Source organism: Mauremys reevesii, linkage group 7 (genome assembly GCF_016161935.1).
Source record: "Mauremys reevesii isolate NIE-2019 linkage group 7, ASM1616193v1, whole genome shotgun sequence".
NCBI classification, from domain to species: Eukaryota; Metazoa; Chordata; order Testudines; family Geoemydidae; genus Mauremys; species Mauremys reevesii.
In genome coordinates, this window is record NC_052629.1 from 124,819,965 (window position 1) to 124,844,490 (window position 24,526).

Consider the following 24,526-nt stretch of genomic DNA (forward strand, 5'->3'; position numbering starts at 1 on the left):
TGTATCCAAGACTTATGAAGGAACGTAGGTAAGAAACAGCTGAACTGCTCGCAAAATACACCTCTACCCTGATATAACACCAGTTTGGATGGAACATGGGTAAAGTAGCACTGGGGGCGCTGCACACTCTGGGGGATCAAAGCAAGTTCGATATAACGCCGTAAGACAGCATTATATAGGGGTAGAGGTGTATATGCAGTTTCTCATTAAAAAGAGCAACTATTCCAGAGGATTAGAGAGTAGCAAATGTTGTACCAATATTTGTTTTTAAAGTCTTAAGCAGTGATCCTAGGAACAACAGACTAGTGAACTTTACATGGAAAGATCAGTTTAAATTATAATTAAAAGCAGAACAAAACACCTGAAACATCATAAGAGCATCTAATCAGCATGATTTCTGCAAAGGAAAATGATGTTTCGGTAATCTCTCAGAATTCTCTGTGTCAATGTAGTAGTGGCTAAGGGAGAACCTGTTTACATAATTTTTTTGGATTTCCAAAATGCCTTTGATGAAGTCCCACTCCAGAGACTATGAAGTAGTCATGGGGTGAGAGGCGAACTATTGTCATAGATCAAAAGCTGGCTAGGAAACAAAACAAATTAAATGGTCAATATGCATCTTGGCAAAAGGTTAACAGCACAGGCCTCTAGGTTTTGAGACAGGTTCCATGTTGTTCAATATTTTTCTTAATGATCTGGAAAGGATGGTGAGTAATGAAGTAGCAACATTTACAGATGACAAAGTAATTTAGGTTAGTCAGGACAGAGGAGAGTGAGGAACTACAGCAAGTCCCAAACAAGCTTGGTGAATGGGCAACATGATGGCAAATGAAAGTCAATGCAGGTAACTACAAAGCAATGCACATTGGAGGGGGAAATGAAGTACTCATACAGTTAATTTAGACCTCTGTAAGCTGTATTAACACAGTAAAAGAACCTGGACATCATAGTACACAGTTCATTGTACAGCTGTGCTAAAAAAAAAAACAAAGATTTTAGGATGTCTAAGGAATGAGGTGGAGAATACACCATTATATACTCAACAGCACAGCCTCAGCTGGATTGTGTGTGCAGGATTGATCGCCCCATCTCAGACAGGATATCACAGGTGTTCAGAGAAGCATTGGGGATGATCAAAGGCCTAGGAAAATTCTCTCAGGAAGAGAGATGAATGGAGTTTGGGATTGTTACCTTAGAAACCAGAGCAATAAGAGGGGACACAATAAAAGTCTATAAAATAAGAAACTTCTGTTCTGCCTGCATCTTAAAAGAGCACATACAATTAAAAAGGTGGGAAACAAACTGGATAAAAGGAACAGTGTCAGATACACACTGTTTGAAATGCTGTGGAACTTAGTGCCACAAGCAGCCATTGAGGTCAAGCGCTGAAGATGCCAAAAGGGATCGACCTTTATATACATAATGTCTACTTAAGGTATGTTTTGGAAGGGATATTAAACCTCATACTTTAGGATTTAAAAGAAAGAACAAATGTAGGGAGCAGATTATCCAATTTTACACCCTCCTTTGAAGTGGTATTCAGACCTGCATGAGTTAGCAGCTGAAGAAATGTTGACCCCATTTCTAGATACATTTGGATTAAAAAAAAATCAAAAATAAACAAAAAAAACCAACACTGAGATGGCTCAATCACCACCAGACTTCCATTCCACCTAACCCCTTTGCCTCCTATTCATGTAGGTTTTCTGTTTCATTACTGTTACCCCTTGCCCAAACATGGCTATGTAATATTGTCTGGTGTTGCAGTGAGTTGTAAAATTGTATAGCTGTGTAATTCTATTGGAGATCCTGTGAAGCGTGGAGTATTTGAAAACATATACAACTAAGTCATGCACCTTTTTGGACTTTGCATTGTCTGTTTCTTTATGAAAAATAATCACAAAAAGTTTCATATTCTTCAGTTTCAATCAACAGTGGGTGCCTCTTTTGGGGCCAGATTTTCAAGAAAGCTCAACACTTTGGGTACTGAACTGTTTTCAAAGTCCCACTCTTTTTGCTACCACATAAAACTGGTTAGGACTGGATAGGATTCTTCTGATGACAATGCAGTAGGGCAGGATTCTGCAGTTCTGGCAGCAGGGTTCTCCCAGCCTATAGCCTGTCACTGGGGTGACTGAGTTTAGTTTAACTTTTGGTTGTTTACTTTATTCCAATAACTTGATACTTAAGGGCAGCACCACATCTTTTATACTAGATATTGCATGGTGTCTAAGACTGTTTTGTTAAGCTGCTCTTATAACTTAAGGCTATAGTCACTACAGAAATTGACCACTGCAGTTTTCTTTCAGCGACTCCCAATTTTCCTTAACAGGTACAGCACACTCTATGCTAGCTGTACCTAGTACTCAGAGCGGTATCATTTCATTCAAGATAGAGAAGGAAAATTAAACTCCTTTTCTTCAGCCTTGGAGTTAATATTGTTTCCAGTTGTGCAATGTTAAGTTTTCAGTTTGTGTTGTAGGATGGCAACTGTTAAGAGAAATATGGCCCTTGGGTTTCATAACATCCCTGGCTGTGATTTTATACATCTGTGCATTGTTTCTTGGTTATAGGTAGAGTTACAGAATTCATACACCCACCTGCTGATTTCCACCAATTTAGAATTTTCTTGGACTACACTGAAGGAGATAAGGTGCTAGCAGTTTAGGATTTGATGTCCTGACTGACGTACCAAAAGTGGCTTAGAGTAGTGATAAAGGCAGTTCTTACTGAGCACTCAGGCAGAAGAGCATTTAGACATGTTTTCACATTCCACCAACAGTAAATGTTGCCTACTGTAAGAGTGCCAGAAGTGAGGATGTCTTGCCTGCTTAAGATCTTTTGTTTATTTTAAAGGAAAGGACGATGGTGGTACAACTGCCCTATTCCAATGCAAGGCACATTTACGCTAACCTCAGCAGTGATACTAGAGCACAGAGTAGTAAACAAACAGGCAAGTTAGCATCTGTTCCATTCGAAACACAAGGCAAGGTTTAATGGTTGTCAAACAGACTACAAAGGCTGCAAGGAAAGACATTTCATTTCCAAGGGGATTACAAAGATCAGAGGGGATAAGAGTAAAGTTAAATTAAAAAAATAGTTGAGTTCATCTCTTTAAAATGATTTGCAGTGTGAATAATTCACAGGGGGCAAAAGCTACTGGCGAGCTGGAAGGTCACTTTGCGGGATGGCAATGACATATGCTGTTCAGACTAGGATTCGATGTGGGAGGATGGACAAGACATTTCTGGCACGCAGGCTGCACCATTACCAAGGGAGGATCTGGGCTGCAACTAGAACCAGTCTTAGTGAGATGCATCCCCCACCCACCCTGTGTTCTTCTCTTACATTCCCTCATTAGAGACCAAGACCCAATTTATTCCTGCTTTATGCTGGGCTCAGTCCTGCCCTAACCCTCCTGATTAACTCAGTAGCAAGAACAGATGGAAGCAGGCAACTGGAAACTTGGCTGCTGCACACAGGGCAAAAGTGTCTACTGCAGTGCTGAGAGCTGTGCCAGAGCCACACTGGAGGAAGGGATTGGCAGGCACAGTGCCACAGCCATTGCTTCCCATGTCTTTTGGCAGCTTAATCTCCCCCACCCCCAGGACATTAACAGTTCTTTCCTGGAAGAGGTTTGAGATGCTCCTTACAGTAGGAAGATGTTTGTTAGTGTTGTCAGCAATAGCTTGGATGTTTTCTATGCACTAGCTCCAATGAAACAGAACAGGCTGAAATGATGGGGCAAGGTGCATTCCTTAAAATATCTGGGGAAGAAAAAAAATCTCTGTAGGCTGCTGTTAGAACCTAGCAGCTCAGGATGCACAGCTGGGAGAAGGGCCCCACATCAGAGGCTGTAGCAGTTTCTATCCCATTTTAACGGTGATGTAAGAGTCAGAACGTTAAGATTAACCATTTCATTATTAAACAGGTTACACCTACTGTGCAGCCATCATGCAACTCCTCAGACAGTACAGCAAACAGAAGGGAAGCTAGAACATTAGCAGTAAAACCCTCCGTCCCATACAGACAGAAAAGGGCTCTTTTCAGGCAGTCACCTCTTTTTTATTTAGCGACAGATAAAGAGAACTTGGGGTGGTGGACACAGCTTTTGTTCAATTCAGTTGACCAGGGCAAATGGACTTGTTCTCTCCTAGGTCAGAGCAATCTGTCTCATTTCCACCCTGTGAGGATCGGTGCAAGGCAGGACTCCTGTTTAGAGTCACTTTCAGGTTCTAGATCCTAAAATGGAAGTTCTAGCTCCCACAACGAATCAGGCCAAGGCAGCATGCTTTGGAAACAGCTTCAGACATACAGGAGACTACCTCCTCCCAGAAACACGGAGTTTAGGAATCAAGAAGTTAGAAAATGAAGGAACTATATTAAGTTACACTTAGATTGTCCTCTTCCTCCCTCCCCCTGCAGTAAGGTGCCAGGGGATGATCGTTTTCCACAGGCTGTCCTCCACTGCTTTGGTCATTCCAATTTTACAGTAGTGACCATCACCTCCAAAAAAAGGAAATAAGGACATGATGGCACAGTGGACACCAAGTCTATGTAACAGACTAAGTTTCCTGTAGGAGAGCAGTTATATTGCAATGTCATGAGACACAGGACAATACATGGAGGTCAGAGGTTAGAACACAAGAAGCTTCACAAAGCCGCCATGTTCAATCATGCTACACTTTCTATGGAGACAAATGGGCACAGAACAATTAAAAACAAACAATGCAGGGGGGCCTCAGACTAAATAACTAACTAAGCTAAGACAGAACAGACAAGGCTAACCCTGTATCACTTGCACATACAAGGCAAAGGAAGGGAGAGAGTTCTGGGTTAAATATGTACAACAGCAAGATGTTTGGTACTCAAGAGGTGTTAGGTGCCATGTCCATCACTGAAACTCAGGCAGGGAGTGGAAACAAACTGAATATAGAAAACCCTGCTAAAGAGCTATTTTACATCATGAAACCAGGAGCAGATTTGCCAATGAACTGGGTAAGACCCCAGGCCAACAGAGCACTGTTGCCTAATCTGGACAGAGTTCCTTCCAGGAGTCCTTAAAAATAAGGCTTTAGGGTGACCTCACTAGAAAGGAAAGGTCAGATCACTCTAATCAGAGAGTACAGGGTTTAAACTCCAGAAATATTGCAGACATTTTAAACTGGTTTCATAGAGCTATGCAGACTAGAAACAAGTTCTGTGAAGTCATCTGTAAAGCACAGTATATTGGATAGGCTCCTAAGAAATGAAACTGGTATCAGACATTTTGATACCAGACAGTACAGAACACTGCATCTTCCAGTCAGCACCTTCATCTTCCATACACAGGAGAAATCAAAAAGACAGGACAGGGATGGAAAATCCTCAGTGTTTGCTGGGGTTTACGGGGCCCTCTGCACCTGCTAAACTCCCAATCCTGTTAAAGTGAGTTGTGCTTCTCCAGGCTGAGTGGAGACCCTAAAGAATTACTTGATTCTCCACCACTTACATTTTTTGATTCATTTGCTCTTTACAGTAGCAAGTGAACAGCAATAAATACACGAGACTCAGGTACATTTGTAAGCAACACGGCACACAGCTTCACCACCAGCTCTGCCAGTGTGCCCCAACTCAACCCTAATCCCTTGTTATTCCACTGCTGGGTCTTGTCTGTCTGCCAAACCACTTCAAGCTCTGGCAAGTTTATACTTACACCAAAACATTATGTGAAGCCACATCTCAAACCATTCCATCCACTTAGTACTTGGTGGAGGAAAGAATAGCCAGCCAGCTTCCATTTTCAGGTTGCTCTCAGATTTAATAGTGGATGGGCCCCACTCCGACCTCTGGGAAGGCTGGATTTAGTTTCATATGCGGCATTCCAGGGCACAGTGACTTGATGGGTGTTTAGCCTGCACATGCTTATTTCTCAGGGTCACTTGCTTTCTGAGCAGAAGGTGGGATGCTCCCCTCTCACATCCAACATTCAGGGCAGCTGTTTACCCAAGTGATCTAGATATTAGCTCCATGCAGGCCCAGACATCCTTAGCACAACACACATGCGTCTCTGCTCCCTTGAGCAGAGCGATGGCTACCTGGCCCATAACTATGTCCTTAAATAACTGAACAGGAGCTTGGAGAATACTGCAGTCATTGGAACACAGTGACGAGGTTATAGCATCTGACAGTAGCCAAACCAAGAAGTGTTACTGACACGGACACAGAGGAAAAGTGCTGCTGATGCTCCTGGTTGCTGCACTTAGCGGAGGGTATGATGGCAACTTTACACTCCACCTGTCTCCATTCTCTTTTCCTGCCCCACAGGGACTAGAGCATCAGCCAGATACTACCAGCAGTTGTTGAGGTGGGACTTGAGCTAAGTCAGTGGACTTTGCTTAGATCACCACTCTGGGTGTTGATGTTGGTAAGGAACAGAGGGAGCAAGGTAGCGTCAAACCCACTGCACAGGGGATGCACGACCTCCTGCAGCAGTTACCCAAACATTTCTTACCAAGTTCGGCTTTTTAAGAGTTCTCTTCAGGGGCAAATCCCTCCTCACTTTCATATTCTCAGGCATATCTGCATTATGACTGTTTGATGCAAGGAGCCTTCCATCAAGCTCAAGTATCACATGCTAGGACCAGAAGTCTTCACTGGACATACCTCCACATCAAATAGGATGGCACACAGGCAGGTAACATTATGGACAGTCCTGATTTAGGGGTATATTCTATCCTTGGTGCACATGTACAGATCAGAGGGAGGACACACTCTGCTTGCAAATGTCAATAGAGAAGTGACAAATGGAAGCCTCAGGACTCTCTCATACAGTAATGGAGGAGCTTCCATTTACAGGACTGCAACAGAGGGAGAAGAGGGGAAGGCAGATTCAAGAAGCGTCACCTCCTCATGTCCAAGAAACTGGAAGCTCAGTAACCTCAAGCCTCTCCAGAGTGAGCTCCGATTTCAAGCACAGCGGACAATCTATTCTCTTTGGAAGCCACCAGAAATGTTATGTTGTCAAAATACAGCAGCCATTGAAGATGCAATGAAGCAAGTGCTGTGGGTCTGATTTAAAAAAGAATTACGACCCCTGACAACTCTTGAAACTATACAACTATGATACTGATATGCGAGCCAGCCATCCATACAGCCTGAAAAGCATTTTCTCCCCTAACCCTCTAGCCACTGGTCAGGTACTTTGGGGCTGGGACAGGTATTGCCTGTGCCTAAAGCCCCACACACTGACCTCTGCTGCAGACAGGACACTGGTCTGGATGGACCAATAAGTTGATCTGGTGCAATAGCAAATCCCACGTTCCTAGCTGGACACGAAGTTCTATCAGCAAACTGGTTTCTCTCAACGGTAAGTTATTACACTGAAGAAAAAAGCTGAGCCAATGTGCAACACTAAAGAAAGACCCAGACATCCTAACAGGAGTGAATTCCTTCAGATCGTCAAAGTTTGGAGGGGTGGGAAAAAGGGTCCCGGGGAAATCACACTGAAAAGCATATGTGTGGGGATGAGAACAACCCAATTACACTGATCTTTTAAAAATGCTCCCTCTTGCAGCTCTTGCGCTCCTCCCCAAATAAAGACACACTGTTCAATGGCATGTTGAAAAGACGTGCTCGTCATTCTTAATAAACAACTAGAGTAAGAATACATAAGAGAAACAGGGTGGTATCTTTATATGATACACAAGTGTATGGTACAAGAACTCCATCAGGCACAGGAGCCTCAAGGTTTAAGGCCTCAATGTCAGGCCAAAAAAAGAAGAGTGTGGTAAAGTTTTTTTTTGTTTTTTTACTTTTAACATCTAAAAATGTCACTTAAAGGTCTGAATAGAAATTGTTTTTTAGAAATCATAATTGCAGTTCACTCTCCTCCTCCTCCTTCCAGGACAACAGCAAATTAATGTCTGAGCACAAAGGAGAGACACCTGCCTCTCCTTGGCTGGCTGAGCAGGTCCGTCCATCCATCATTCTGCGCTCTTCAGGCTGCACGTGCTCTAAGGAGGCGTCAGAGGCCCCAGCCATCCAGGCCAATCCCATAGCTCATGTTCTGTTTTCTACATCATAAAAAACCAAAGTCAACCAGCAGTTTCAACAGCTCTGAGCTGGCAGAGAAACGCAGCCTCCAATGGCTCTAAGAGCTCAGTGTGTTTGGTAGGATACACAATGGGTAGGTTTTCCTTTTAGATTCTTTTAAACAGAAGAAGCCTAAAAGGGCTTCATAACTACACCAATAAAAAACAAAACGTAGGCATCTCCTTTAGTGTAAAAGTCTGTACAATTTATCCTTGCTCGTCATCCCCCCCCCGCCCCCCTTCTGAGCTGGAAGGATGCCTTAGTGCATGGGGCTGGCATTAGCCACAGCAATAGCTTCCTGAATCTCTCGTATCACCAGGATCCGAGTGAGCATCTGCTCCATCTGCTCTCTGCTGATTGGCTGGATGGAATACCAGATCGGGCTGTTGGGGGCTACCACCGGCTCCGGAGTTAAGTAAAATGTGTCATTCCGGCCTTTCACACTCTGGGGGCTGCAAGGGGGAAACAAAATCAGAAACAGGCAGGCTAGTAACATGTCCTGGAACAGGTAACCTCCCCCTATTCACCCTGGGGCTTTAAGAATCCTTACAGTGAATGTTGGGCTGACGAAAGGTGCAAGACTAGGAGAGCCATGGAAACACAGGCACAATTATGGGCAATGGTAGGGCAAGCTTCTCCTACCAACGGGTCCCACCCAGCCCTAGACAGTTCTCCTCTAGGGGAAAGAGGGGAGTTCTGTCTTAATGACTCATTCAGCCACTGGACTAAGTCCAGGCTAACAATAAAGAGCCGCCTTCCTCCCCACCCCCCGCTATCACGTGGATCTATATTCGCTAGGAAAGATTAAACTCCTTTCACTTGGGTACCAAAGGTTCCCATTTAGCCTTTAAGAGTCAGTTTTCTTCTCAGACTCCATTTTCACTTCAGTAAAGCTAGTTGTGGTGCTGTCCATGAAGGAGCAATTCAGCTACTAAGAGACCTCGGTCATCTTTAATATTCAAAACAAACTTCCATTTCTGTGGCTGCCACCACCTGGGTCTCTCCAACATCTCATCCAAAGCAGAGGGCACTTCCGTCAGATATACTGTCAGTGCACCTGTGGGCTGGGGGGCCACTGCACAAGCTCAACTGCTCTGACATCTATCATCATAAGTAAACCCTGGGATAAACACTTTCAACAATTCACACTTCAAATATTGAGCAAAACAGGACTTTAGTGAATTTTTTTTAATGCAACCCTGGACCAAAGTCTATTATGGGCATGCACCTCTACTGAAGTCCCCATCCTAGTTAATGTATTTAACATACAAAGTAAACTGCTATTGAGGAGAGAGAACTACTGTCCCAAAGGCAAAGCTAGTATCTTTCTGCAGCTATAAAATGCAATGTAGGTACACATTTATAGAGGATAAGCAACCCCACGTGACCGGAGCTCTCACCATTTGAAGAGGTAGAAGTCATAGAGCTTTATGGGGCACCGCAGGGGGTTCTCTGGATTCTCAGTCTGCTCTGCATACATGTCATCTGTAACTGCAAACCAACCCCCCCCCGAAAACCACAGTGTGTCAAACTGAGTACAGGAAACTGTTTGTAGTAGAAGCAGCAGAGTCTTGTGGCACCTTATAGACTAACAGACGTTTGGGAGCATGAGCTTTCGTGGGTGAATACCCACTTCGTCGGATGCATGCATTCACCCACGAAAGCTCATGCTCCCAAACGTCTGTTAGTCTATAAGGTGCCACAAGACTCTTTGCTGCTTTTACAGACCCAGACTAATACGGCTCCCCTCTGATGTTTGTAGTAGAACAACAGTAGGTAATAAAATAAGCAACGTCAAGCAGCCTCAGTGTTTGCAAATCCTGTCATCACACGTCGAGTTACCAGCTGCAGGAAAGGTAAAAGGAGCCAGATCGCTGCCCCAAAGCACAGCTCACTTGTTAGCAGCCAGAAGCCTCCAGGTATTGCTTTTGGCTGCCTGCTTTATCACCCCCCCAACTCATTAACCCACCATCTAGCGATAACCCCGAAAGGCAGGAAGTCTGGTTACATGGAACGCCAGCACCTGAGCCAGTGGAAGCTTATGTCAGCAGGCCATATTCTACCTCTCAACTCCATGAATGTTCCCAGGAGTGAAGTGCTTCCATTGAGAGAAGAGAGCATGCTCCACTCCTATTCCTCTCCCTGCTCAGAGGCCCTGGCATCACAACAGTGCCTCTGCCTGGGAGAATGAGACTGGAAACTGATACCCAACTCTTCCGATGGGGGGCCTGTGTGCCTCAGATAAATCTCAGCTTCCAGCCACTCAACGCTATGTCAGAAGGCATCACGCTCTCATAAAACACACAGATGTGCTTCATCTCTGATCACCAAGCTACTGGGGGGAGGGGGGGGATCTTTCTGTCAAAGACACTGGTTTCTTGCACCCCGCCTGAAGGCACCTGCAAGTCTCTTTATAAGACTAGTACAGACCAGGTCTGTCAATCCGAGACATTCTCAAGAAGGCTTGCTTCTCCTCTCCTCATGTACACTCTACCTTTCTGGCCTGTCTGGTGTATGCCAAGTGCCTTCAGATACCGGATACTCGTGCTCTTATCCTTGGGATTGGAAGGGTTCTTCTTGGTCTGCCTCAAGACCTTGGAGAAGGCCAACTTCATATGCTGGTCTACCGTTTTCAAGAGGAAGTACCTGAACAGTGAGAATAGGACACAGAACATTTATGGGGCAAACAAAGCCTTATGTAGCCTCTCATCTGACAGTGAAGTGGTGATCTTTACTCGCTATGAGCCAGCCAGGATTCAAAGCAGCCTCTGAAAGTCAGCTGGCATTCTGAACAGCATAACACAAGAAAAGGCAGATGCAAGTCCAGGTTTCTCTTTGTTAGTTCACTTCCTTGTTTTACTGCATATAATTTCTTGTGTAAAGGGACTGCTTTGGGATTTGCTCCCATGTCCCTAACCATTAAAAAGCAGTGACCACACTTAGTCCAATACAATTTCCTGTCAGTCCTGTCAAGGATGCTGTAAGTTCCTTGGCCATTAAATCAACTGCCCCAAATACTTACTTTGTGTTAAAAAACATCAGTGTAGTGAGCAAGGTGGAAGGGGAGTGAGCTCCCAGCTGCTTGCACTCCCACAGCATCTCTTCTGTTACATGGCTGGGGAGGACATAACCTGAAACAATCAGAAGTCAGCATCACCCACCAAGGTAGTTACCATATGAACTCAAGAGGCACTTCCAGGGATACACACTAGAAACAGGTTCCTTGAGGAAGGGAAAACAGATTCATTCTCCCATTTCACAGTTACTCATTTTGATATCAACCTTTAATAAGCAAGCTGATGGAATGGAACAAATTGAGCTGTTGGCCCTATGTGCATCTTCAGTCAAGGTACAGGGTCTAACACACTATTTGGATACGTGTACTCTTGATTTCCCCTTGTGCAGAAGAATAATTCTACACTCCAAACACCTAGATACACAGCAACACGACAAACAGTATGAACTCCAGAGTTAACGCAATGGCACAGAAAACAAAGCATAAATCAAACAGGCAGAGGGGAAAAAAGGATCTGAAATCCACCACACTACTTAAGCAGAAGTATCTGAACACAAATGTAAGATGGATTGACAGATGATCAGACCAAACTAAGAGCAAGGGAAATCAAAATCTGAAGAAACAAATTTGTCCCCTGAAAATGTGATCCTTTAGTTTTCATCTGAGTAGGTGTAATACTGCAGCACTAGCCTAATTTGATCATGCAAGGTCTGTTCCTTTATCAGACACTCACATGTACAGAGCGAAGCCCACACAGACATCCCAACCCTACTCTGAATAAGGGGTTTAATGTTCAGAAGTTTTTGGCTGCAACATCTCCAAGGCTCTGCTAAAAGCACCCACAAATGGATTCCAAAATGCACTAAGTTCAGAACAAGCCACGCCTTAGGGCAAATCTCTGGTTTTATCACTTGAAGCTGCTCTAGTCTCTCATCAGTGGCACAGAACACTGAAAGCAAAATGCATTGCCAATTCAAATCAGATCGCTTGCCTCATGGACACCAAAGGTAAGCCACTAGAAGGTAGTATAAGAACATAATAATGGCCATACTGGCTCAGACCAAAGGTCCATTATCCTGTCTTCTGACAGTGGCCAATGCCAGGTGCCTCTGAGGGAATGAACAGAACAGGTGATCATCAAGTGATCCATCCCCCGTCGCCCATTCCCAGCTTCTGGCAAACAGAGGCTAGGGACCCTCCCTGCCCATCCTGGCTAGTAGCCATTGATGGATCTATCCTCCATGAACTTCTCTACTTTTTTTTTGAACCCTGTTATAGTCTTGGCCTTCACAACATCCTCTGGCAAGGAGTTCCACAGGTTGACTGTGGGTTGTGTGAAGAAATACTTCCTTTTGTTTGTTTTAAACCCACTGCCAATTCATTTCCTTTGGTGATCCCTAGTTCTTGTGTTATGAGGAGTAAACAACACTTATTTACTTTCTCCACACCAGTCATGATTTTACGGACCTCTATCATATCCCCCCTTAGTCGTCCCTTTTCCAAGCTAAAAAGTCCCATTCTTATTAATCTCTCCTCATATGGAAGCTGTTCCATACCCCTAATCATTTCTGTCGCCCTTTTCTGAACATTTTCCAATTCCAATATATCCTTCTTGAGATGGGGCAACCACATCTGCACGCAGTATTCAAGATATGGGCATACCAAGGATTTATATAGCAGAATATATCATATTGCTGTCTTATTATCTATCCCTCTCAATGATTCTCAACATTCTGTTCGCTTTTTTGACGCCACTGCACATTGAGTGGATGTTTTCCGAGAACTATCCACAATGACTCCAAGATCTCTCTCCTGAGTGATAACAGCTAATTTAGACCCCATCATTTTATATGTATAGTTGGGATTCTGTTTCGATAAATGCATTACTTTGTATTTATCAACATTGAATTTCATCTGCCATTTATGAATCCATCTCTGCTCAACAACTCATGCATTCCTTAGAAGGGGCATCAACGCTACACTCCCAATGTCCTAAAAATTAACAAGTTCTCAGAACCCCTTACAGAGTAAGTTAAATGGTACACAGAATCAAGCCTAACTAAACCCTTAAAACAGAAGTCAGGACTGGAGTCTGGTGCACAAAACCCTCTGAAATATTTGTACTTATTGCCGGCTCTGGAGAACTTCCCTCCCCAGCTCAGTGAAAGTTAAGGGATGTTCCTCTGCTCAAGTGCTTCTTCAGATCAGTTTCTAGTCACAGCTTTCAGAAAGATGCTTAAAGCTTGCTTGCATCCCACCCCTACCCCACCATGTCCGAGAGGCCTCTTCCTAAAGCAGAGAAAAAGCTCTTACCAAGAGGAGTGACTCGGGGCTGTACATCCTTGAGAACTTCATGTAACCACTCCGTAAACCGTATATAATAGAGATCCGAGAAAATGTCATCTACTCGTCCATTTTCAAAGAGATACTGCAAACGAGACAGTCACAACATAGTCCGATATAACAGCATCAAGCAAGCTCCTACCAGAGGAGCTCTCTCTTTGGGATGGAATGAGCCCCCTCCCAGGCTCAGAGCCCAGGCACTAGTCAGGTTTATGCATTTCCTGCTTTACTGTAGTCATTGTTTGCTGGAGAGGTTCCATAGGTTACACCTGGGAGAGTACAAATACCCCTGTACTGATGCAGGAATAACTAATTACTGCTGTATGAGTGGATAACAAAGAAGAGGAAGAGTCTTAAAAGCAAAGGTAGCTGGCCCTCAGCTTTTTATTTGCAAAAGGATGAGTTTATTTGAAATTTACATTTCAATTCTTGCCCTGCGTGTACTGGGATTGTTTCTTTAGGGTACAAACAGCCTCTCACATTATTGAATAAAGAAAATACTGTTGCAAACCCAGATTCTCTCTTCTCTACACCAAGTAATAGGCCTCCATTCACATTTCAGGCAAGTCAAGCTGAAACACTGATTTTAAGCAGGACAGACAGATCTAGAGCATTACACTTTTCTTGGGGAAAAAACCAAATAACTTCCCCATTAAATTCTCACCACATTATTTCCATTTAGTTAATAGCAACTATTTTGTTTCTAATTGCAAGCTAGTATCTCTTTAAAAAAATCTGTCTACTAATTAAGGTCTCAAACTGTCCATTCTTAAAGCTGCATGTTCTGTCAGCAATCACAGAAGTAGTTTCTCTAATTCATTCACTTTTCCATATATAAAACAAAGCTGGAGAACTTGATATTAATAGCAACTGCCACCCTCATTCTGGGTCAGGGCTGGCCAACCTGTGGCTCCGGAGCCACATACGTCTCCTTGTATAGGCACCGACTCCAGCGCTAGAGCTACAGGCGCCAGCTTTCCAACATGCTGGGGGATGCTCACTGCTCTGCCACAAGCCCTGCCCCCACTGCACGCCCTCCCCTGAGCCTGCCATGCCCTCGCTCCTCCCCCTCCCCCCCAGAGCCTCCTGCATGCACTGAACAGCTGATCTGGAGGTGCAGGGAGGGGAGGCACTGATGGGCGGGGCTGCCAGTGGGTGGGAAGCACTGGAAGTGGCTCTTTGGAAATGTACATTGGTAAATTCTGGCACCCTCTCGGGCTCAGGTTGGCCACCCCATTCTAGGTCTTACACAGAGAAAGCTATCTACAAATACTGTCTGATCACAGCATATGCACACAACATAAAATAAGAGATGAGGGCTTTCCCCTCCTACCTTCTGAATACATAGGAAGATATAGTAGAGTACATCTGGATCGTATGGTTCGCCTTCACCACTGCGAGCTTCTCGCGTCATCAAGCATAGCCCATAATTCAACTCAGCCACAGCAGAGGAGATGAGATCTTCCTGGAATCTCAGCAACTGGCGTCCTTGCAAAGCAAAATGTCATGATGAATTTGCTTAAAAAAAAAAAACCAAAAAAAAAAACCCCCACAGTTTTTCAAGCATAATCTTCCATTTCACCACTGTCCACTCCTCCCTCCCAATAGGCTTGCCCACTTCCAAACAGCTCCTTCAGCACCTCATACTCCCCACTATAAGACTAACAGCGGGAGCAATGGAGACCTTAAGCATTCATAAATCAACTCAAAGCAGCAAGGAAAGACATTTAGAGAAAACTGATACCACCACCTATTCTATATGGAGACCATCTCCTTCTCCATTCTCTGCAATGAAACATTTTTCCTGCAGCAATGGGAAAGCCAGAACAAAACCGTAACAGCGTTTGCTGATTCATTAAGTAGTTGGTGTATGGGGCTATTTTGTTCCTGTAACTGGCACTCATCCATCACAGTCCTACATGGCCTTTTCTGCGGCCACCTGAACTGGTAGCTCAATATGGAACACAAATACTTCTTGGAACGTTTCATGATGCAGCTGGCAAAGACAAACCCTTCTTAGGCTTGGAAGGATTAGATTTTTATTTGGTAAATGTCAGTAAGTGTCGATTTCACTGTACACAGATAAACTAATGAAAAAATATTTCCACTGATAATCATTGAAATTTACAGATAAGCAGCATTTCATACTTTGAGTACTTAAGAGTTTGATTTAAGTATATTATGCGTGAATGCTTTAACATGTGATGTTGAAAATGTGTTTAACGGTTGTAAAGTTATTTTTTTGAATCTCAAATGACTACTGTCATTAAATAATTATAGGCTGTGCTCCCCAGGATTTCTTACAACTGTGAAAATTAAGATAAAATTAGGGGAATATACTTTACAATAATATTATCCTTTAAAGTTTTATAGATACAGAAGTTCAATTCTGCCAAGCCTAACCATTACACTGTGACCAATTGTAGTTTGGGATCCCAAACTACAATCACCACTCAAACCAGGAGGGAGTTTTCCTAACAAAAGGGATGGAATATTGCAGTGGTTCTGCTGAAAAGGAAAATGATCCTCAAAAATCAGGGTAGATGGAAGGGTTGAGAGAGATTTGGAGCTTAGGAAAACTAGATAGGTAGCTCTATTCTGAACCAAGTGAAGTCTTGTTTCATTTGCTACCTGATCCCTACTTGAAACCAAATTTCTAGTGGTGAACACATGGAGTAAAACATACCATCCGTGCCAGCTAACTCCCTCCCATGACACTTACTGCCAATAGGAGCTAGCCTGTTCTGAGACTCCTTTTCCAGCTCTGCATTCTTGGTCTGTGCCCAGCTTTTCCACACTTCAAGCCCTTCTTCTGGCTTCAGAGAATTCGGAAGCAGGAGTTCAGGTGAAGGCTGAGGCTGTGGCTGTGGCTCCACTTCAGCTACCTGAACAGTTTGAGCCTGGGAAACAAAACCACTTCTAGTCACATTTCCTTCGAGGTGCAACAGGTCAGCCAAAATAGGACACGTCTTTTTTGCCTCATTTTTCTAGTCTTGTAGCACCATCTCCCCACTCCCAGTAGCGAACGTTGCCATGATGAATAGTAACTCACTCGTATCTCAGTAACAGGCATGATATATGAAACTAAAAGGAGGACGTTAATGTCATATCAGTAATCATGCATGAACAATCCAAGATATTCTCTGATCCCCAAGACCAGCTACATTTTCACTGCAGACAGGCATTCTGAAAAGCCTCCAGGCCATTCCATATGGGCAGTTTAAACCCAGTATTGCAAAATTTTCCAGAAGTGTTCCCAGCCATTCATCCAGGTCATGAAGACCATTTATATTTTACTTACGCGTGCACGGAGAGGCAAATTTTCACCAGAGGTAAAGAACTTTATAGGACACACAACATCTCAGAGTAATTTTTTCCTGTATTCATGAACAGAATGGGTGAATCTATTGATTTATCAGGTCACATTAGCTTCATCACTTTTTCCCTGGTTGACAGGGGAAAATTAGCTGAAACAGTGTTTCAAAAACCATTGTATTAGATATAGAGTTAACAGCAATACAATGCACACTGAAGATTGGGCTCAGGAGCCAGGTATTTGGAGCTTTTAGGGAGAAAGGCTGCCCTCTAGTGGCAGACAGTAGCAAGTTGGCAACACTTTAAAAAAAAACACAAAAACTTTTGAGTAAGTTCTATTCTATCAGAAGGGCATCTTCTCTCCAGCTGTATTCTACAGTTGCCAGTAGAGTCAATGGCAATTAGGCTAATAAATGAACTTTCATAAAATGGCACTTGTCCCAACATTGCAGTTTAAAGACACGAAGGCTCACCCTACTCTAAGAAGGGCCACTCACAATGGACTCTATTCTGAAGCAATTAACATACAAAAAACAGTTGCAACACTATTATAATCCCAGGTGAGCAACATACCCACGAGATAAGCCAGGCTCTGGGTAGGTTACTATGTATGTGCACATTGTGGGGTCCTGCTGACAGCCTACTCCATCCTTATCCTACAAGGATAGGATGCTTGTAAATGTCAGTTTCACCTATTTACATGAAGGAGCAGCTAGAGAACAGCGATACCATGCAATCTACAGTGATATCTACCACCTTTAATACAGTCCCTCTTTAAAGAGGCAGAGAATGTGAAAATCTCTATTTGATCCGTCAATTGCCAAGTGTCTCAGAATTACATATTGTTCCCTTATGAATCGTTTTTTTTCATATTTAGTGATTGCTCAAATCACCAATACTAAAATGCCAGTCAATTTCACCAACAATTCTGTATACTGCTCCCAACCTACTGAAAAATTAGTTGCTAATCTATGCAAGTATTCTGGAAAACGTCTGTCACATTATCTATTGGGAAGTTTAACAAAACACTGCAAGAGGAGCCTTCCCATGACAACAGGGCCCCAGAGTCAAAGCTTTGTCACCTCAAGCTGCAGACATTATTTCACAACATGGTGCCCACTATGCAGTCAGTCACTCCAACCTGTTCATCCAGCATGACCTATGCAGGCTGACCAGTTCTTTACGAGCTGTACAGCAAGGGATACAGTTAATCCCCTTCTACACTTCCGCTTCCTCATACAGCGCTTTTGTATTTACTTGAACTGAAAGCTAATGGGATTAAGACAAAGCTTTAATGGTTCGTTTGATTAAGGGCTGTATTCTCATCTCACTTACCTTGAAAATTTACAAGTGAGGGATTCTTAGCCAATACAGGGCCCCCTTTTCACATCCACTCCCATTAGATAAGGTAAAAGGCAAGTTAAACAAAAGGGGAGCCACCCCCCCCCCCAAAATGGAAGAGTTGCTACAATTAAAATCATAAATTGCTTGATTTGGTATCACCCAATAAATAAATATATCACTCAATGTATGTTTGAAAGTACTTTCCTTTGGAAGTCTTCTTCCGCTGAAGCCTCACAGAACTATGGTGAAGACAATGCAAGGTTTACAAGGGAGAAGTCCACAGCATTACTGACCAATGAAAAGCAAGTCTGCTAAAGGCTCAAACCCTGCAATAACCTCAGACATGAGGTTTTTAGACACAGACTGAGTGCATCCCACTGTCAGCTCTCCTGCATCACCTGCGTGCGGCTGTTTACACAACAGCTCCTATATTACAGAAAGTGGAGCTAGGGCAGAATCTGAGACCAAGTCCTTTAATTGAAGGGGCTCTGCTTTTACCATCAGGGCAGACAGGGATGAAGCTTAACTTGACAAAAACAACTGTCTTGGGGAAGAGCCCGGGGTGACGCATGGCCCCACATTTGCAGACCAACTCTTTTTGAATGCTGTCTCCTTGCTCCCCATGAAATGACAAAGCTTTCACTGACACTTCTCTAGCACAAGAAGAGCACTGCCTATCTTCCTGTGAGTACCTCACAATCACTCTCAGTCTAAGGCAGGGGTCCCCAACGTGGTGCCCGCGGGCGCCATGGTGCCCACCGGGGTGGGTAAGTGTGCCCGTGTATTGGCCAGCGGACAAGCATCTGCCGAAATGCCACCCAATTTTGGCGGTGATTCCCCTGGATGACGCCACTTGCCGCCGACAAGCAGCAGCATCCAGGGGCATCGCCGCAAAAATGCTACCAAATTTCGGCAGCGACGCCTCTGGATGACACCGCTTGTCGGTGGCATTTCAGCAGCTGCTCGTCTGCCACCACCGTCCTCCGTGGCTCATCTGGCGCCTGCCAGACGAAAAAGGTTGGGGACCACTGGTCTAAGGGCTGGCAATTGGGCTGGAGAAGCAATTCCCAGTGCAGTGAACTGATTGACATGCTTCTACTTTTCCTTACTCATGAACAACATACCTGTCCAGACAGCCAGCAGCTAGATGGATTCTGGGGGATGGGGGACATATCAATGCTGCAGCAGCAGGTGAATGGGGAGTACAAAGTACTAGGAAAAGCTCTGGGTTTTGAGAAGCTTATTCCACAGCAGTAGCAGGTCAAACTCCTACAGCAGCAATGAGGGTCAGAAGGACCCATCCTTTCCTTTTCTGTAATAATCCAATAGGATAACTCTACAGGTGGGCACAAGGACAGGCCCAGAAGGACAGAGGTTTAGTTACCCTGGCAGCTTTATCACCCTTCCTCTAAAATGGAAGACTGAATTCCAACTTGCCTAGATAGTCCTGGCACTAGAAGACACACTACTCCCCAGCAGACCAAGAAGGTGCTATAGGTGTGCTGTACTGCTGTGCAGGGGAATGCTAAGCAGAAGTAGGGAGGGGTTATTACTCCTGTATGAGGGGTTAGTCTGACCATTACTGAAATACTGCTTCCAGTTCTTGGGTTCACACTTCCAAAATAGGACAGAGTTCAGATGAGAGCTACGAGAATGACTAGAGGTCTGGAAAAATCTGCCTTACAGTGAGAGGCTAAAGCAGCTCAAGCTATTTAGTTTCTCCAAGAGAAGGTTAAGAGGTGACTTAATCATGGTCTAAAGTACCAACCTACATGGGAGGCTGGGGGAGATTTGATATCAGAGAGCTCTAATCTAGCAGATGAAGGCAGAACATCCAATGGCTAGAAGCTGAAGCTAAACAAATTTAGTCCAGAAATAAGGCAGTTTTTAATAAGGGTAATTAACCACTAGAACTTACTGCAAAATGTAGTGGGTTCTTTTAAATCAAGACTGGACATCCTTTTAAAAAGATACTCTCTACCTCAACCAGAAGTTATAGGACTGATGTAGGAATCACTTGGTGAAATTCTATGGCCTGTGTTATGCAGGATGTCAGATAAGGATTAATTAAAATGATCCCTTCAGACCTTAAAACCTATAGGTGAAATCATTGCTTCACTGCAGTTAGTGGGAAAACTCCCATTTACTTCAACAGAGCCTGGATTTCATCCTATGAAAACCAGAGAGGCATATGGCTACTAGTCTGACACCTAGCAAGAGAGGATACTCCCACCACCACGTACATTATGGAACTAAGGTTGCAGTCAAGTTTAAATTATTTTTTAAATAATGCTTCTTTGCTTTTGTTACTAGCATCTTAAGTTTTTAAAAATCTTTGCTAAAAACATTTATGCTGGTGGATTTTTTGGCATGGGTTTTGCAATTCCGTTAGTGACATACTAGTCACTTTCTTGTTCTGGTGGACTAGCACAATGTTCAGAGCTGACATTGTTACTACACACACAGGCAAACATTTACATACAAACGGATTTATGAAATTTAAAAAAAGCTAAAATGTAAAAACGTTTTTAAAGAGGTTTGCCCCTAAGTTACCCGTTTCCCTGTAAAGACAGCAATATATTTGGCCATTGTGTACACCAAGCACACTAAAAAAAAGATGGTGTTTAAATTAGTTTCCAATACTCATAGACTTTAAGGTCAGGACCATTATGATCATCTAGTCTGACCTCCTGCACAACGCAGGCCACAGAATCCCACCCATCCACTTCTATAACAAACCCCTAGCCTATGTCTGAGTTATCGAAGCCCCCAAATTGCGGTTTGAAGACCTCAAGCTGCAGAGAATCCTCCAGCAAGTGACCCATGCCCCATGCTGCAGGGGAAGGCAAAAAACCTCCAGGGCTTCTGCCAATCTGCCCTGGAGGAAAATTCCTCCCCGACCCCAAATATGGTGATCAGTTAAACCCTGAGCATGTGGGCAAGACTCACCAGCCAGCACCCAGGAAAGAATTCTCTGTAGTAACTCAGATCCCAACCCATCTAACATCCCATCCCAGACCACTGGGCATACTTACCTGCTGATAATCAAAGATCAATTGCCAAATTAATTGCCAAAATTAGGCTATCCCATCATACCATCCCCTCCATAAATTTATCAAGCTTAGTCTTAAAGCCAGATATGTCTTTTGCCCCCACTACTCCCCTTGGAAGGCTGTTCCAGAACTTCACTCCTCTAATGGTTAGAAACCTTCGTCTAATTTCAAGTCTAAACTTCCTAGTGTCCAGTTTATATCCATTTGTTCTTGTGTCCACATTGGTACTAAGCTTAAATAATTCCTCTCCCTCCCTAATATTAATCCCTCTGATATATTTATACTCATTCATATCATGTCTGTATTCCTGCACACCAGGCATTTACTAGAAACAGGACATGCTGTAGAGACAGACTGGTACATCTGATCATCAATGAGATGTGTTCCATCAGCTGACAAACCCCTAGCTTTCTGTCAAGTGTCTCATGCTACTCTGAGCGGAGTGATTCAAAGTGACTGGTGAAGTGGCTAGCATCCGCTGCATCACATTAGTTCCACTAGCAGGGGCTCTATTCCAATACAGTAACAACAACAGCTCAGAACATTAACTCAGCACAGGAGAGTATTGAAGTATTAAAAATACCTGCTATCATAAAATTTGCTACAAGTATACTGCCTCATTTACACTAGAGGCCAGAACAGCAGTTTCACCTTCTGATTCTTGCCCCTCATAATGATACCCCTGTCCAAAGTGACTGACATGACACACAGATGTACAGCTGGGACTGGTCAAATGCTCAGTGTCATGCGTAGATTATTGGAATGCAGACACATGTACTATTTAGAAGGATCCTGTGAAGCACAGGATACCTGACAGACAGCATCTCTCCCCTCACCCCATCAACATGTCATTAAAATCAAGTATCAGAGGGGTCGCCGTGTTAGTCTGGATGTGTAAAAAGTGACAAAAAGAGACTTGTGGCACCTTATAGACTAACAGACGTACTGGAGCATAAACTGTCGTGGGTGAATACCCACTTCGTCAGACGCACCCCCGAAAGCTCATGCTCCAATACTTCGGTTAGTCTATAAGGTGCCACAAGACTCTATCACCTATTAAAATCAAGGGCCTGCGTAACAGAAGCAGTTTTACTCACAGAACAAGTCACTTGTAGCTGCTGCTGCCCCTGCTCTTGGGGTGTGGGCTGCTGTTGCTGCTGCGGGTCCCATATGTGCACTGTCTGAGCTGTATTCTGGTACGTCCCTGCCACGGCCTGCACTGCCACTGGAATGTGGATGTTGCCATTCATGAACTGTGCTGGAAAGAGCGAGTTAGCGATAGTTTGCACCACTTCCTCCTGTGAGTTTTTCACTACAGATGCACCTCCCACCATCTTATCCTTGTCATCCTCCAGCTTCACAGCAGTCAGTGTTGTTGGCGAGCCGCTGACGTGGACAGCATTGTAGGCCTCCTGGGGGATGGCGATGTGGGTTATATTTTGCTGTTGAAGGTCACCACGTGGCTGAGCTGAGTAAACAGGGATGGTCCAAGTCTCTCCTGTGGGGCTAGTAATGGTCCCAGTGGCACTGTATAGGTGGGCACTGTCCACTGTTAATAAGTCTGGCCTTAAGGATACATAACTCTGCTGCTGGCCTTGAGGAATGGCCAACACTGTGGCAACTGGCTGCCCTGAAATAGCATAGGACACAGTAATAGGCATATCTACTTTACGCTTCTTCACTGGCTGAAGGACACTAGCGGTGCTGATCCGCCGTTCGCCTTCCCGTGGTGAGCCCTGCTGAGAAGGTGGAGGTGACAGTGCCCCAACTGTCTGGATCTGGATCTGCTGGCCACCAGCAATGGCCTGTCCAGACACAAGCTGGGCCTGGATCTGCTGGTGCTGTATGTGTTCCTCCTGGATCTCAGTGGCCTGGATCTGTTGGGCAGTCTGTACGTGCTGCACCTGGATTTGAGCCGCTTGCAGCTGAGATGGGCTAGGGCTCTGAAGAGACTGACTCTGTATTGTCTGGGACGCCTGCTGCTGTGCCTGGCCTTGGATCTGAACTTGGACCTGTATTGGCTGCTCTGAGGCTTGGTGGACGGTGAGCTGGGGAGAGAGCTGCTGGGCAGAGACCTGTTGTGGGGACTGCTGGACCTGGACTTGTACCTGTAACAGCAAAAATGCAATGGTTAGTGCTCAAAAACACAAGAACTTTAGTTCAATGGTGAGGCCATGAACAGACAATATGGTCTATATTCTAGAGCTCTCTGATGTGCTCACTTTTGTATTAATTTGTTATACTAATCCTGATCAACAAGATCCTAGAGGAAGTATAGGAAGAGAGAGAGAAGCATCTTGCCTAAGGAGATCTCAAAGCTGCCTGACAAAGGGAAGGCAGAGTGAATGCTGGATTTCCTCAGCACAATTCATTGCACCTCTAAACTGAAGAAATTCACAAACTGTATCACACACCACTTCCCAAACAACTCCAGTCTATAAAACGGACATCGGGCATCCAAAGAATTGTCAGCACTGACAGAATGTGCACCATTAGAGATCCAGCCTACCTCAGAGCAAATCAACATAAAGTTACAACCTGATGCAAACACATCAATCATAATTAAAGCTGCAAGTTTATCATGGAGGTCACGGATTCTGTGACTTTCCGTAACCTCTGCAGCAGCCCCTGCACTGGGCGTGGCTCAGGCAGCCCCATGGGCAGTCTTGGGCCCCATCCCCGCAACAGAGTTCAGGTGAGAGGGGGGAAGGGGCATGTGATAGGATGAGGGGGCACTGGGTGGTACTTACCTGGGGGCGTGGCCATACAGCTCTTTGTGCTGCCTCCACCCAGAGCACCAGCTTCATAGCTCCCACTGGCTGCGGTGCCCCACCGCCGTGCGCTGTGAAGCTGGAGCTCTGGGTGGAGGCAATGCACAGAGCTGCCTGGCCACACCTCTGCCTAGCAGCTGAGTGATGGGATGTTGCTGTTTCTGGGAAGCCCCCCAGGTAAGCACCACCCAGCACCCCCTCATCCTATCCTGTGCCTCAACTGCTGCTGTGGGGAAGGGAGGCAGGTAGCCAGGTAGAGAGCCAGTGGGGGTCCCGGGCCCCCAAGTTTTAATCACAGGCCATGGTTTTTTTTATTTTATTTTGTTTTTACTGCTCGTGACCTGTCCATGACTTTTACTAAAAATACTTGTGACTAAAACGTAGCCTTAATCATAATGCTTGTGTTAACATTCTTTAATATTCACCTTGCTACAAAATGCAAATGTTTGACTAACAAATCTCTCCATCTGTAGGATGCTTCAAGAACGAGGCAATAGGTTTTGTTTCCACTCAGTTCCCCAAAATCATCATGTCACTTCACACACAATGGGCACTAACTGACGTAAATCAGGATAACTCTCTTAAAGGAGGGGTACAGTGTTTATACGTAG

At 44.4% G+C, this 24,526-nt stretch overlaps 1 protein-coding gene across 3 annotated transcripts in view; it reads right to left on the reverse strand.

The window, feature by feature from the left end:
• Positions 1 to 7,595: 7,595 nt before the first annotated feature.
• The window catches only part of QRICH1 (glutamine rich 1), a 30,021-nt gene continuing 13,090 nt past the window's right edge, over positions 7,596 to 24,526 (reverse strand). For all 3 annotated transcript variants that reach the window (XM_039547353.1, XM_039547352.1, XM_039547354.1), the window contains 8 exons: positions 22,242 to 23,252; positions 16,155 to 16,332; positions 14,766 to 14,920; positions 13,403 to 13,517; positions 11,096 to 11,204; positions 10,568 to 10,719; positions 9,474 to 9,564; positions 7,596 to 8,525 (listed from right to left, as the gene is read on the reverse strand). In XM_039547353.1, the coding sequence (XP_039403287.1) occupies positions 8,333 to 8,525; positions 9,474 to 9,564; positions 10,568 to 10,719; positions 11,096 to 11,204; positions 13,403 to 13,517; positions 14,766 to 14,920; positions 16,155 to 16,332; positions 22,242 to 23,252 (2,004 nt within the window). In that variant the 3' untranslated portion in view covers positions 7,596 to 8,332. The remainder of the gene's footprint in view (positions 8,526 to 9,473; positions 9,565 to 10,567; positions 10,720 to 11,095; positions 11,205 to 13,402; positions 13,518 to 14,765; positions 14,921 to 16,154; positions 16,333 to 22,241; positions 23,253 to 24,526) is intronic.